Below are 17,656 nucleotides of genomic sequence, written 5' to 3'. Positions count from 1 at the left end.
TACATATCAAATCTCAGCCAAGAGGAGTTCAGGTACGTATCAAATCTCAGCCTAGAGGAGTTCAGGTACATATCAAATCTCAGCCAAGAGGAGTTCAGGTACATATCAAATCTCAGACGAAAAGACTTCAGGTACGTATCAAACCTTAGCCGAGAAGAGTTCAGGTACGTATCAAATCTCAGCCGAGAGTAGATCTCAGCCAAGAGGAGTTCAGGTATGTATCAAATCTCAGACGAGAAGACTTCAGGTACGTATCAAATCTCAGCCGAGAGGAGTTCAGGTACATATCAAATCTCAGCGAGAAGATTCAGGTACTATCAAACTCAGCCAAAGGAGTTCAGTACTTCAAATCTCAGCGAGAGAGTTCAGTATATCAATCTCAGCGAGAGAGTGACTCACAGAGGAGTATAACGTATCAAATCTCAGACGAGAAGAGTTCAGGTACGTATCAAATCTCAGCCGAGAAGAGTTCAGGTACGTATCAAATCTCAGCCGAGAGGAGTTCAGGTACGTATCAAATCTCAGCCGAGAGGAGTTCAGGTACGCATCAAATCTCAGCCAAGAGGAGTTCAGGTACGTATCAAATCTCAGACGAGAAGACTTCAGGTACGTATCAAACCTCAGCTGAGAGGAGTTCAGGTAGGTATCAAACCTCAGCCAAGAGGAGTTCAGGTACGTATAAAATCTCAGCCTAGAGGAGTTCAGGTACGTATCAAATCTCAGCTGAGAGGAGTTCAGGTACATATCAAATCTCAGACGAGAAGACTTCAGGTACGTATCAAACCTTAGCCGAGAAGAGTTCAGGTACGTATCAAATCTCAGCCGAGAGGAGTTCAGGTACGTATCAAATCTCAGCCGAGAGGAGTTCAGGTACGTATCAAATCTCAGCCGAGAAGACTTAAGGTACGTATCAAATCTCAGCCAAGAGGAGTTCAGGTACATATCAAATCTCAGGTGAAAGGAGTTCAGGTACGTATCAATTAAATCTCAGCCGAGAAGAAATCTCAGCCGAGAAGACTTAAGGTACATATCAAATCTCAGCCAAGAGGAGTTCAGGTACGTATCAAATCTCAGCCGAGAAGACTTCAGGTACGTATCAAATCTCAGCCGAGAGGAGTTCAGGTACATATCAAATCTCAGACGAGAAGACTTCAGGTACGTATCAAACCTCAGCCGAAAAGAGTTCAGGTACGTTTCAAATCTCAGCCGAGAAGACTTAAGGTACGTATCAAATCTCAGCCAAGAGGAGTTCAGGTACATATCAAATCTCAGGTGAAAGGAGTTCAGGTACGTATCAAATCTCAGCCGAGAAGAAATCTCAGCCGAGAAGACTTAAGGTACATATCAAATCTCAGCCAAGAGGAGTTCAGGTATGTATCAAATCTCAGACGAGAAGACTTCAGGTAAGTATCAAATCTCAGCCGAGAGGAGTTCAGGTACGTATCAAATCTCAGCCGAGAAGAGTTCAGGTACGTATCAAATCTCAGCCGAGAGGAGTTCAGGTACGTATCAAATCTCAGCCAAGAGGAGTTCAGGTACATATCAAATCTCAGGTGAAAGGAGTTCAGGTACGTATCAAATCTCAGCCGAGAAGAAATCTCAGCCGAGAAGACTTAAGGTACATATCAAATCTCAGCCAAGAGGAGTTCAGGTATGTATCAAATCTCAGACGAGAAGACTTCAGGTAAGTATCAAATCTCAGCCGAGAGGAGTTCAGGTACGTATCAAATCTCAGACGAGAAGACTTCAGGTACGTATCAAACCTCAGCCGAAAAGAGTTCAGGTACGTTTCAAATCTCAGCCGAGAGGAGTTCAGGTACGTATCAAATCTCAGCCAAGAGGAGTTCAGGTACATATCAAATCTCAGGTGAAAGGAGTTCAAGTACGTATCAAATCTCAGCCGAGAAGAAATCTCAGCCTAGAAGACTTAAGGTACATATCAAATCTCAGCCAAGAGGAGTTCAGGTATGTATCAAATCTCAGACGAGAAGACTTCAGGTAAGTATCAAATCTCAGCCGAGAGGAGTTCAGGTACGTATCAAATCTCAGCCGAGAAGACTTAAGGTACGTATCAAATCTCAGCCAAGAGGAGTTCAGGTACGTATCAAATCTCAGGCGAAAGGAGTTCAGGTACGTATCAAATCTCAGCCGAGAAGACTTAAGGTACGTATCAAATCTCAGCCAAGAGGAGTTCAGGTACGTATCAAACCTCAGCCAAGAGGAGTTCAGGTACGTATCAAATCTCAGCCAAGAGGAGTTGAGGTACATATCAAATCTCAGGCGAAAGGAGTTCAGGTACATATCAAATCTCAGACGAGTAGACTTCAGGTACGCATCAAATGTCAGACGAGAGGAGTTCAGGTACGTATCTCAGAAGGTCTTTTTTTATTTGTTTTTTTTTTCTGGAAGTTTTACACAAAAGATAAAAGAACCTCAAACACTACAGATTGAACTATAACTACTGTATCAAGGGGAATAACTCTGACATTGTTCTGTATGCAAGACTTTTAGTGAACGCAATTTTATCTGTAAGTTGGTATGAAAAATTGGCAAGTTTCATTTCAGCATATACTGAAATATTTAATTTTTCTTTGTTCTCATAATGAATCTGAATTTCTGATGAGCCTTTTTTTTTTCTTTCCATACCTGTATGTAACCCAAAGTGATAATTAGAAAATGTGACATGGATCCTTATGATCAAATTTTAAGACTACTTTACAAAATGAAATATATGTTTTAATGTACGATTCCGTAAAATAATCAGGGGATTATGTCTTTAGGCAATATTAATCACAATAACATTGATTTTTGAGGCATTCTTGGATTTTTTGCATTAAGGTAAAAAAATTACAATATCAGTTTATTATGAAAAAGTGCTATTGATCTAGTCATGAAAAATTACAAACAATATACCATGTTTGCAAAAAAAAAAAAAAAAAAAGCAGCAAAAATGTTTCATTCTTGTACAAAGAAAATACAAAAATAAATTATTGCCACAGGGAGTTCCGAAACCTGGTCATAGACATGGTGCTAGCCACGGATATGTCGTTCCATTTTCAACAGATCAAGAATATGAAGAATCTGATGGCAATGCCAGAAAAGTGAGTAATTCCTTAGTGTCAGCAATGAATTAGTAATCTAATGGCTTGTTTATAACTCATGTACTACAAAGATGATGGATTTATACAGCTGTCTATTTGAATCAAATATACAAAAAATTCAGCTGGTGTACAACGTTTATGGAGCTTATGAATTTTCTTTCATCATTCCATGCATTTTCTTTTCAGAGATAGAATAAAGAAATTTTGGTATGGACAAAGTGTTCATGTTTCAAACTTGTTGGATTAATTGTTACATTTTGTTTTGTTAAAACTGTTTCATACCTTTGTGTCCTCAAATTTCGTCTCCACCAACATATGCCTTATTTGTGAGTAATTTTGAAATAACTTTTAGTATAAGTAATTAACTATTAATTGCTTATTTAATTTTAACTTTATTTAATTGCTTATTTCATTTGTATTTGATATGAATTTGAAATTCTGAGAAAGTGAATCATCTTTCGATAACTCATAATTCAAGTTTCTTGATGAATGTGATATATCATAACTTATATGACCCAGGAAAAATTTTAAATTAAAAAAATTAAAACAAAACAAAAAATGTAATTGAGGAAAACGAAAATGGAGCTACAACATGTAGGAATTCATGATGCAAATATTTCTGGCAGAAAAAACATGACCTATAAATTTTTAAAAAAAAATTTTCTACTGTTTTTTTTTTTTACTGTGAATGTTCTCAAATGTTTACTCCAATATATATCTAACTAATCTTCTTTGAACAATTTGGCCTTGGTATATTTTAAATTTTGGAAAGAATATTAACTGACCTCTTTGTATGCCCTGCTATAAAATATTAGCCATGTTCATCGTTCCTACAATGATAAATGGAGGGGGATCAGTAGAAATTATAGTTTTTCGTTATGGAGACACACTATACTTTGTTTATTGGCTTTCACGTTTGTATGGTTAAAATGACTAACATAGTTTATAGATGATGTTAATCTTTATCATTCACAGATGATACAAACCTGGACTGAGTTTCACTAAAGATCATAAGTCTACATGTAGACGTAAACGTAGACATAAGTTACGTCTAAAACGTGTATTCACTAAAGGTCGTAACTTTACGTGCAGTGAAGTAACGATTAATTTTACACGTAAATCTACGTTTACTTTGGAGTTCACTTAGAATTAAACGTAACCCACTTCACAACAACATAACGCTAGTTTTCTGACACACCTCATTAGGAAATAATGACTTTAATCTCTTGTGTGTGTGGTCAAAATGGCAAAATTCCCATAAAATCCAATATTTTGTCAACTAGGTATCTTTGAGTGACAATAGCTCAAAAACCGAGCACACGGACATCCGTTTTTTTCTTTATTTTCTTTTATGGTATTAACTCGTATTTTCAAATAGGGATTGGATTTCGCTTTTATGTTAACCATGCTTGTATGGAGCAATTCCTCTAAGAATATATTCTATGGGGCGCGTTAGACGTAAAAATAAAACGCTAATATACATAAACGTAAATTCAGTCCTGCAAAAATAATTTTAAAATTCACTCCTGACAAACTGTAATATGGAGAACGCATCGATATTTTTTCATGTCAAATATATGGCATGTTTTGATTTGTGCACAATAAAACATAAGAATATTAATCAAATAGACAACAAACCGGAATATAAAAACACTCGCCAAATTTGATCGGGTACCAAGTCGCATCAGCCAATCAGACGCGATGTTACAAATTGATTTTCAGACGTAAGTTACGCAAAATCTTACGTCTACGTTTACACGTGCGTGCAGAGTTACACCCTTTAGTGAAACACATCTTACGCACACATAAGTTCGGACGTAAGGTCTACGTTTACATCTACGTGTGGACTTACAACCTTTAGTGAAACTCAGTCCTGACTATTTCCAATTTACTCCCTACGTAATACTAATTTTATGGTATAATATTTCTTGCTTTGTAGACTATAAACGTCTGTGCCTGAATTTATCAATATACAAAAGATTTTATGATTCATTGACTTTTCAAAATTGAATCATTTGAAGTTTCCGTCAAATTCACGCATGTTTATGTATTACGAAAATGTGTCTTTTTTTCAGTATTGACAAATCCAAAGCTTTATCACTCGTCCTACACTGTGCTGATATTAGTCACCCTGCCAAGGATTGGTCATTGCACCAGCGCTGGACAGCACTTCTCCTGGAGGAGTTCTTCAGACAGGTAACAAACTCTAGCAAGTTATCATAGATGGTTAGTAACAAATGATAGTTTGGATATAAGATAGAGAACTTGTGTAAGTACTTGCTGTTCATAACCTCCATTTCCTTTCTTACACAGGGTGATCGTGAAAAAGAGTTAGGACTTCCATTTTCTCCGCTCTGTGATAGAACTAGTACCCTCGTAGCCGAGTCCCAAATAGGTAAGATGGACGTTTTACTTATGAATGTTACTAAGTGAAGCAGTGGTAACGATCATTATATCTCTGACTATCACAACCAGTTAAAGTTCATACTGCTCTGTAACATCTACTCCATCAAATGTATGTTAGCAACTACACGGTTTGAAATACTTTCAGGATTCATCGACTTCATTGTTGACCCAAGCTTCCAGATGATGTCCGAGATGTTAGAAAAAGTTCTGACGCCGTTACATCGTCAACAGAACCAAAATCCTCGTAACATTGATGAAGCAATATCCGAGGAAGTTTTTGATGACAAGAAGCAAGATAAGAGTACAAGTACGACTAGTCTCCACTCGTTTGGTAGTCAACCCACCACACCACGCACTCCCATATCCCCAGGTAAATTATGTCACATGATCAACCACGCACTCCCATATCCCCAGGTAAATTATGTCACATGATCAACCGCGCACTCCCATATTCCCAGGTAAATTATGTCACATGATCAATCACGCACCCATATTCCCAGGTTAATTATGTCCCATGATCAACCACGAAATCCCATATCCCCAGGTAAATTATGTCACATTATCAGCCAGGCACACCCATATCCCCAGGTAAATTATGTCACATGATCAACCACGCACTCCCATATCCCCAGGTAAATTATGTCACATGATCAACCAGGCACTCCCATATCCCCAGGTAAATTATGTCACATGATCAACCACGCACTCCCATATCCCAGGTAAATTATGTCACATGATCAACCACGCACTCCCATATCCCCAGGTAAATTATGTCACATTATCAGCCAGGCACTCCCATATCCCCAGGTAAATTATGTCACATGATCAACCACGCACTCCCATATCCCCAGGTAAATTATGTCACATGATCAACCACGCAGTCCAATATCCCAAGGTAAATTATGTCACATGATCAACCACGGCACTCCCATATCCCAGTAAATCATGTCACATGATCACCACGCATCCAACCAGGTAAATTGTTCACATGATCAACCAGCACTCCCATATCCCCAGGTAAATATGTCATGTCACCACGCACTCCCATATCCCCAGGTAAATCAATTATCAGCCAGGCACTCCAATATCCCCAGGTAAATTGTGTCACATGATCAACCAGGCACTCCCATATCCCAGTTAAATTATGTCACATGATCAACCACGCACTCCCATATCCCCAGGTAAATTATGTCACATTATCAGCCAGGCACTCCCATATCCCCAGGTAAATTATGTCACATTATCAGCCAGGCACACCCATATCCCCAGGTAAATTATGTTACATTATCAACCACGCACTCCCATATCCCCAGGTAAATTAGGTCACATGATCAACCACACACTCCCGTATTCCCAGGTAAATTATGTCACATTATCAGCCAGGCACACCCATATCCCCAGGTAAGTTATGTCACATTATCAAAAAGGCACACCAATATCAACAGGTAAATTATGTCACATTATCAGCCAGGCACTCCCATATCCCCAGGTAAATTGTGTCACATGATCAACCACGCATCCATATCAACAGGTAAATTAGGTCACATTATCAGCCAGGTACTCCCATATCCACAGGTAAGTTAGGTCACATGATCAACCAGGCACCCATATCAACAGGTAAATTAGGTCACATTATCAGCCAGGCACTCCCATATCCACAGGTAAATTAGGTCACATGATCAACCACGCACCCATATCAACAGGTAAATTAGGTCACATTATCAGCCACGCACTCCCATATCCCCAGGTAAATCATGTCACATTATCAGCCAGGCACACCCATATCCCCAGGTAAATTATGTCACATGATCAACCACGCACTCCCATATCCCCAGGTAAATTATGTCACATGATCAACCAGTCACACCCATATCCCCAGGTAAATTATGTCACATTATCAACCACGCACTCCCATATCCCCAGGTAAAATCATGTCACATTATCAGCCAGGCACACCCATCCCCAGGTAAATCATGTCACATTATCAGCCAGGCACACCCATATCCCCAGGTAAATTATGTCACATGATCAACCACGCACTCCCATATCCCCAGGTAAATTATGTCACATGATCAACCACGCACTCCCATATCCCCAGGTAAATTATGTCACATGATCAACCACGCACTCCCATATCCCCAGGTAAATTATGTCACATGATCAACCACGCACTCCCATATCCCCAGGTAAATTATGTCACATGATCAACCAGTCACACCCATATCCCCAGGTAAATTATGTCACATGATCAACCACGCACTCCCATATCCCCAGGTAAATTATGTCACATGATCAACCACGCACTCCCATATCCCCAGGTAAATTATGTCACATGATCAACCACGCACTCCCATATCCCCAGGTAAATTATGTCACATGATCAACCACGCACTCCCATATCCCCAGGTAAATCATGTCACATTATCAGCCAGGCACACCCATATCCCCAGGTAAATTATGTCACATGATCAACCACGCACTCCCATATCCCCAGGTAAATTATGTCACATGATCAACCACGCACTCCCATATCCCCAGTTAATTATGTCACATGATCAACCAGCACATCCCATATATCCCCAGGTAAATTATGTCACATTTATCAACCAGGCACTCCCATATCCCCAGGTAAATTATGTCACATGATCAACCAGGCACACTCCCATATCCCCAGGTAAATTATGTCACATTATCAACCACGCAATCCCATATCCCCAGGTAAATTATGTCACATGATCAACCACGCACTCCCATATCCCCAGGTAAATTCACATGTCAACCATGATCCCAATATCCCCTGAAATTATGTCACATGATCAACCGCATATCCCCAGGTAAATTATGTCACATGATCAGCCACGGCACTCCCATATCCCCAGGTAAATTATGTCACATTATCAACCACGCACACCCATATCCCCAGGTAAATTATGTCACATGATCAACCACGCACTCCCATATCCCCAGGTAAATTATGTCACATGATCAACCACGCACTCCCATATCCCCAGGTAAATTATGTCACATGATCAACCACACACACCCATATCCCCAGGTAAATTATGTCACATGATCAACCACACACTCCCATATCCCCAGGTAAATTATGTCACATGATCATCAGCCACACACCCATATCCCCAGGTAAATTATGTCACATGATCATCAACCACTCACCCCAGGTAAATATCACATGATCAACAGGTAAATTATGTCACATTATCACCCACACTCCCATATCCCCAGGTAAATTATGTCACATGATCAACCCACACACACTCCCCATATCCCCAGGTAAATTATGTCACATGATCAACCACACACTCCCATATCCCCAGGTAAATTATGTCACATGATCAAACCACACACTCCCATATCCCCAGGTAAATTATGTCACATGATCAGCTACGCACTCCCATATCCCCAGGTAAATTATGTCACATGATCATCTACCACACACACCCATATCCCCAGGTAAATTATGTCACATGATCAACCACGCACACCCATATCCCCAGGTAAATTATGTCACATGATCAACCACTGCACACCCAATATCCCCAGGTAAATTATGTCACATGATCAACCACGCACTCCAATATCACCCAGTAAATTATGTCACATTGATCAACCAGGCACTCCCATATCCCCAGGTAAATTATGTCACATGAATCTCAACACACACTCCCATATCCCCAGGTAAATTATGTCACATGATCAACCACGCACTCCCATATCCCCAGGTAAATTATGTCACATGATCAAAGTCACACTCCCATATCCCCAGGTAATATTATGTCACATGATCAACCACACTCCCATATCCCCAGGTAAAATTATGTCACATGATCAACCAATCACACCCATATCCCCAGGTAAATTATGTCACATGATCATCTCAACCAGGCACTCCCATATCCCCAGGTAAATTATGTCACATGATCATCACCACACACTCACACATCAAATATCCCCTGATAAATTATGTCACATGATCAATCAGTCACACCCATATCCCCAGGTAAATTATGTCAAATGATCATCTACCACACTCCCATATCCCCAGTTAAATTATGTCACATGATCAACCATGCACTCCCATATCCCCAGGTAAATTATGTCACATTATCAACCATCAGTCACACCCATATCCCCAGGTAAATTATGTCACATGATCATCTACACTGCACTCCCATATCCTCAGGTAAAATTATGTCACATGATCATCTACCAACACACTCCCATATCCCCAGGTAAATTATGTCACATGATCATCTACCACACACTCCCATATCCTCAGGTAAATTATGTCACATGATCATCTACCACACACTCCCATATCCTCAGGTAAATTATGTCAAATGATCATCTACCACACACTCCCATATCCTCAGGTAAATTATGTCACATGATCATCTACCACACACTCCCATATCCTCAGGTAAATTATGTCACATGATCATCGACCATGTACTCCCATATCCTCAGGTAAATTATGTCACATGATCATCTACCACACACTCCCATATCCCCAGGTAAATTATGTCACATGATCATCTACCACACACTCCCATATCCTCAGGTAAATTATGTCACATGATCATCTACCACACACTCCCATATCCTCAGGTAAATTATGTCAAATGATCATCTACCACACACTCCCATATCCTCAGGTAAATTATGTCACATGATCATCTACCACACACTCCCATATCCCCAGGTAAATTATGTCACATGATCATCGACCACACCTGTACTCCCATATCCCAGGTAAATTATGTCACTCATGATCAATCTACCACACTCCATGATCCCCAGGTAAAATTATGTCACATGACCATCTGACCACACATTTCCATATCCTCAGGTAAATTATGTCACATGAATCACTATTCACTCTACGTGCATCCCATATCCTCAGGTAAATCATGTCACATGACCATCTATCACACATTTCCTGTATCACCAGTAAATTATGTCACATGAATCATTGACCACACACTTCCTTATCCTCAGGTAAAATCATGTCACATGATCAAACTATTCACTCCCATATCCCCACGTAAATTATGTCACATGATCATCGACCGTATACTCCCATATCCCCAGGTAAATTATGTCACATGATCATCGACCGTATACTCCCATAACCCCAGGTAAATTATGTCACATGATCAACTACGCACCATGCCCATATCCCCAGGTAAAATCAATGTCACATGATCATCTACCATTCACTCCCAAATCCCCAAGTAAATTATGGACACATGAACACTACGCACTCCCTTCCTTATATCCCCAGGTAAATTATGTCACATGATCATCTACCACTCACTCACACCCATATCCCCCGGTAAATTATGTCACATGATCATCGACCTGCACACCCATATCCCCAGGTAAATTATGTCACATGATCATTGACCCTTGCAACACCCATATCCCCAGGTAAATTATGTCACATGATCATCGACCTTGCACGCTCACTCCCATATCCTCAGGTAAATTATATCACATGATCATGGACAACGCACGTTCCCATATCCCTAAGTAAATTATGTCACATGATCATCGACCTTGTACTCCCCTTATCCCCAGGTAAATTATGTCACATGATCATCGACAATGCACTCCCATATCCCCAGGCTAAATTATGTCCAAGGTAAATTCACTCCCATATGTCACATGATCATCGACAATGCACTCCCATATCCCCAGGTAAATTATGTCACATGATCATCGACCATGCACTCCCATATCCCAAGGTAAATTATGTCACATGATCATCGACAATGCACTCCCATATCCCAAGGTAAATTATGTCACATGATCATCGACAATGCACTCCCATATCCCAAGGTAAATTATGTCACATGATCATCGACCACGCACTCCCATATCCCAAGGTAAATTATGTCACATGATCATCGACAATGCACTCCTGTATCCCAAGGTAAATCATGTCACATGATCATCGACAATGCACTCCCATATCCCAAGGTAAATTATGTCACATGATCATCGACAATGCACTCCCATATCCCCAGGTAAATTATGTCACATGATCATCGACCATGCACTCCCATATCCCCAGGTAAATTATGTCACATGATCATCAACCATGCACTCCCATATCCCCAGGTAAATTATGTCACATGATCATCACCAATGCACTCCCATATCCCCAGGTAAATTATGTCACATGATCATCAAATATACCCAGAAAATTATGCACACTACTCCCATTCCGTATCCCCAGGTAAATTATGTCACATGATCATCAACCTTGTACTCCCATATCCCCAGGTAATTATGTCACATGATCATTCGACTGTATACTCCCCCATATCCCCAGGAAAATTTATGTCACATGATCATTGACTGCACTCCCCATATCCCCAGGTAAATTTATGTCACATGATCAACGACCATGACACTCCCATATCCCCAGGTAAATTATGTCACATGATCATCGACCATGTACTCTCCATATCCTCCAGGTAAATCAATGTCACATGATCATCTACTCTCCATATCCCTCAGGTAAATCATTGACACATGATCATCATATCACTCATTACCTGTAACACAGATAAATTATGTCACATGATCATTGACCACACACTCCCTTATCCTCAGGTAAAATCATGTCACATGATCAACTATTCACTCCCATATCCCCAGGTAAATTATGTCACACATGATCATGACCGTATACACCCTATATCCCCAGGGTACCCCATGATCATCGACCGTATACTCCCATATCCCCAGGTAAACATGATCAACATGTCCCACTACCATAAACCCCAGGTAGATCATGTCACACGACCGTATACTCCATGGCATATCCCCCCCAGTAAATTATGTCACATGATCAACCTACGCACTCCCATATCCCCAGGTAAATTATGTCACATGATCATCTACCACGCACACCCATATCCCCGAGGTAAATTATGTCACTCATGATCATTACGCACCCCATATCCCCAGGTAAATTATGTCACATGATCATTTGACGAACATGTGCCGATATAATCCTCAAGTAAATTATATCCCTCACTCGTACTGATCATTACACCATGTCACATCCAGTCACTCCATGAAATCATTACTACTCCATATCACTCAAGTGATCATTATATCCATGTCCAGAGTGATCATTGCTCCATGTCCACTCAAATATATTCAGTATTCCATGTCACTCGAAGTGATCATTGCACTCCCCGTCACTCGAGGTCACTAGACCGAGGGGACTATACCTCGCCATGACCACTCTATGGGAGTGATCTGTTCCCGATTGCTCCCATAATAGACTTAGTACGTCATCATTCATTCCATGTGACTCCAGTATATTATTGGTTGCCTTGTTCAATTCTTCGAGTTATACTTTGGTATGTCACTCGAGTGATCATTAAAGTCTCATGTCACTCAAGAAGTGATCATTGCTCGCGTGTGGACCATCGAAGCTGTTATCCATTCCATGTCACTAGAATGATCATTGCTCCTCCATGTACTAAAGCTGAATCATAGGTCCTTGACACCCAAAAAATCATTATTCCAGCCAGGGGGACTCGAGTATAAGGATCATTTGACTCCATGTCACCGAGTGATCATTAAAGGATCCATGTCACTCGAGTGATCATTGCCTCCATGTGAAATACTTCGAGTCATGATGACAGATCATTACTACTACCATTCCATGTCACTATTCTAGTGAATCATTCCGTTCTCTGTCCATCATTCCTCCTGCGTGTGAACGGTGCATTCAGTTCATTATTCCTGATGTCTCGCACCATGTCTCCGTGGACTCGAGAGATCATTAACTCCATGTCACGCGAGTGATCATTGCTCCATGTCACTCGATGATCATTACTCCATGTCACTCGAGTGATCATTGCTCCATGTCACTCGAGTGATCATTGCTCCATGTCACTCGAGTGATCATTACTCCATGTCACTCGAACGATAATTACTCCATGTCACTCGAGTGATCATTATTCCATGTCACTCGAGTGATAATTGCTCCATGTCACTCGAGTGATCATTACTCCATGTCACTTGAGTGATCATTGCTCCATGTCACTCGAGTGATCATTGCTCCATGTCACTTCGAGTGATCATTACTCCATGTCACTCGAACGATATTTACTCCATGTCACTCGAGTGATCATTATTCCATGTCACTCGAGTGATAATTACTCCATGTCACTCGAGTGATCATTACTCCATGCCACTCGAGTGATCATTGCTCCATGTCACTCGAGTGATCATTACTCCATGTCACTCCAGTGATCATTGCTCCATGTCATTCGAACGATAATTACTCCATGTCGCTCGAGTGATCATTGCTCCATGTCACTCGAGTGATCATTGCTCCGTGTGACTCGAGTGATCATTATTCCATGTCACTTGAGTGATCATTGCTCCATGTCACTCGAGTGATCATTGCTCCTTGTCACTCGAGTGATCATTACTCCATGTCACTTGAGTGATCATTGCTCCATGTCACTCGAGTGATCATTGCTCCTTGTCACTCGAGTGATCATTACTCCATGTCACTCGAGTGATCATTACTCCATGTCACTCGAGTGATCATTGCTCCGTGTGACTCAAGTTCATTATTCCATGTCACTCGAGTGACCATTGCTCCGTGTGACTCAAGTTCATTATTCCATGTCACTCGAGTGATCATTGCTCCTCGTCACTCGAGTGATCATTGCTCCGTGTGACTCGAGTGATTATTGCTCCTTGTGACTCGAGTTCATTATTCCATGTCACTCGAGTGATCATTATTCCATGTCACTCGAGTTATAATTGCTCCATGCCACTCGAGTGATCATTACTCCATGTCACTCGAGTGATCATTGCTCCGTGTGACTCGAGATCATTATTCCATGTCACTCGAGTGACCATTGCTCTGTGTCACTCGAGTGATCATTATTCCGTGTCACTCGAGTGATCATTGCTCCGTGTGACTCAAGTTCATTATTCCATGTCACTCGAGTGACCATTGCTCCGTGTCACTCGAGTGATCATTATTCCGTGTCACTCGAGTGATCATTGCTCCGTGTGACTGAAGTTCATTATTCCATGTCACTCGAGTGATCATTACTCCATGTCACTCGAGTGATCATTACTCCATGTCACTCGAGTGATCATTACTCCTCGTCACTCGAGTGATCATTGCTCAATGTCATTCGAGTGATCATTGCTCCATGCCACTCGAGTGATCATTGCTCCTCGTCACTCGAGTGATCATTACTCCGTGTCACTCAAGTGATCATTACTCCATGTCACTCGAGTGATCATTACTCCATGTCACTCGAGTGACCATTACTCCGTGTCACTCGAGTGATCATTACTCCATGTCACTCGAGTGATCATTACTCCATGTCACTCGAGTGATCATTACTCCATGTCACTCGAGTGATCATTACTCCATGTCACTCGAGTGACCATAACTCCGTGTCACTCGAGTGATCATTACTCCATGTCACTCGAGTGATCATTACTCCATGTCACTCGAGTGATCATTGCTCCATGTCTCTCGAGTGATCATTGCTCCGTGTGACTCGAGTTCATTATTCCATGTCACTCGAGTGATCATTGCTCCATGTCACTCGAATGATAATTACTTCATGTCACTCGAGTGATCATTGCTCCATGTGACTCGAATGATAATTACTTCATGTCACTCGAGTGATCATTGCTTCGTGTGACTCGAGTTCATTATTCCATGTCACTCGAGTGATCATTGCTCCATGTCACTCGAGTGATCATTACTCCATATCACTTGAGTGATCATTGCTCTTTGTCACTCGAGTGATCATTACTCCATGTCACTCGAGTGATCATTGCTCCATGTCACTCGAGTGATCATTACTTCATGTCACTCGAGTGATCATTGCTTTATATCAATCGAGTGATCATTACTTTATGTCACTCGAGTGATCATTCCTCTGTGTGACTTGAATTCATTATTCCATGTCACTTGAGTGATCATAGTTCCATGTCACTCGAGTGATCATTGCTCCATGTCACTCGAATGATCATTGCTCCATGTCACTCGAATGATCCTCGCTCCATGACACTTGAGTGATAATTGCTCCTTGTGACTCGAGTTCATTATTCCATGTCACTTGAGTGATCATTGCTCCATGTCACTCGAGTGAGTGATAATTACTTCATGTCACTCGAACCATCCAGTTACTGACCGCTGGTCGGTGGTTTTTCTCCGGGTACTCCGGCTTTCCTCCACCAACAAACCTGGCACGTCCTTACATGACCCTGGCTGTTAATAGGACGTAAAAATAAACAAACCAAATCCATGTCACTCGAGTGATCATTGCTCCATGTCACTCGAGTGATCATTGCTCCATGTCACTCGAGTGATCATTACTCCATGTCACTCGAATGATCATTACTCCGTGTCACTCGAGTGATCAGTGATTCATGTCACTCGAGTGATCATTGCTTCATGTCACTCGAGTGATCATTACTCCATCGCACTCGAGTGATCATTACTCCATGTCACTTGAGTGATCATTACTCCATGTCACTCGAGTTATCATTGCTCCGTATGACTCGAGTTCATTATTCCATGTCACTTGAGTGATCATTGCTTCATGTCACTTGAGTGATCCTTGCTCCATTCACTCGAGTGATCTTTACTCCATGTCACTCGAATGATCATTATTCCATTTCACTCGAGTGATCATTGCTCAATGTCACTCGAGTGATCATTACTCCATGTCACTCGAGTGATCATTGCTCCATGTCACTCGAGTGATCATTGCTCCGTGTCACTCGAGTGATCATTGCTCCGTGTCACTCGAGTGATCATTACTCCATGTCACTTGAGTGATCATTGCTCCATGTTACTCAAGTGATCATTACTCCATTTTTCTTGAGTGATCATTGCTCTGTGTCACTCGAGTGATCATTACTCCATGTCACTCGAGTGATCATTACTCCATGTCACTCTAGTGATCCTTGCTCCATGTCACTTGAGTGATCATTGCTCCGTGTCACTCGAGTGATCATTGCTCCATGTCACTCGAGTGATCATTACTCCATGCCACTCGAGTGATCATTACTCCATGCCACTCGAGTGATCATTGCTCCGTGTGACTCAAGTGATCATTGCTCCATGTCACTCGAGTGATCATTGCTCCATGTCACTCGAGTGATCATTGCTCCGTGTCACTCGAGTGATCATTACTCCATGTCACTTGAGTGATCATTGCTCCATGTTACTCAAGTGATCATTACTCCATTTTTCTTGAGTGATCATTGCTCCGTGTCACTCGAGTGATCATTACTCCATGTCACTCGAGTGATCATTACTCCATGTCACTCTAGTGATCCTTGCTCCATGTCACTTGAGTGATCATTGCTCCGTGTCACTCGAGTGATCATTGCTCCATGTCACTCGAGTGATCATTACTCCATATCACTTGAGTGATCATTGCTCCATGTCACTCGAGTGATCATTACTCCATGTCACTTGAGTGATCATTATTCCATGTCACTCGAATGACCATAACTCCATGTCACTCGAGTGATCATTGCTCCATGTCACTCGAGTGATCATTACTCCATATCACTTGAGTGATCATTGCTCCATGTCACTCGAGTGATCATTGCTCCATGTCACTTGAGTGATCATTATTCCATGTCACTCGAATGACCATAACTCCATGGCACTCAAGTGATCATTGCTCCGTGTGACTTAAGTTCATTATTCCATGTCACTCGAGTGATCATTGCTCCGTGTGACTTGAGTTCATTATTCCATGTCACTCGAGTGACCCTTGCTCCATGTCACTCGAGTGATCATTGCTCCATGTCACTCGAGTGATCATTGCTCCATGTCACTTGAGTGATCATTACTCCATGTCACTCGAGTGATCATTGCTCCATGTCACTTGAGTGATCATTATTCCATGTCACTCGAATGACCATAACTCCATGTCACTCGAGTGATCATTGCTCCATGTCACTCGAGTGATCATTGCTCCATGTCACTCGAGTGATCATTGCTCCGTGTCACTCGAGTGATCATTACTCCATGTCACTCGAGTGATCATTGCTCCATGTCACTAGAGTGATCATTATTCCGTGTCACTCGAGTGATCATT

At 41.4% G+C, this 17,656-nt stretch overlaps 1 protein-coding gene across 1 annotated transcript in view; it reads left to right on the top strand.

Annotated features, from left to right (window-relative positions):
- The window catches only part of LOC138310819 (dual specificity calcium/calmodulin-dependent 3',5'-cyclic nucleotide phosphodiesterase 1A-like), a 237,084-nt gene that overhangs the window by 216,673 nt on the left and 2,755 nt on the right, over window positions 1-17,656 (top strand). Inside the window, exons 10-14 of the mRNA XM_069252148.1 lie at window positions 3,000-3,101; window positions 3,288-3,308; window positions 5,177-5,297; window positions 5,415-5,496; window positions 5,653-5,877. Of these exons, the coding sequence (XP_069108249.1) occupies window positions 3,000-3,101; window positions 3,288-3,308; window positions 5,177-5,297; window positions 5,415-5,496; window positions 5,653-5,877 (551 nt within the window). The remainder of the gene's footprint in view (window positions 1-2,999; window positions 3,102-3,287; window positions 3,309-5,176; window positions 5,298-5,414; window positions 5,497-5,652; window positions 5,878-17,656) is intronic.

Source organism: Argopecten irradians, chromosome 16 (assembly GCF_041381155.1).
Source record: "Argopecten irradians isolate NY chromosome 16, Ai_NY, whole genome shotgun sequence".
In the NCBI taxonomy this organism is placed as follows: Eukaryota; Metazoa; Mollusca; class Bivalvia; order Pectinida; family Pectinidae; genus Argopecten; species Argopecten irradians.
The sequence above is the reverse complement of the archived record's forward strand: the minus strand, read 5'-3'. Positions and strand labels throughout refer to the sequence as shown.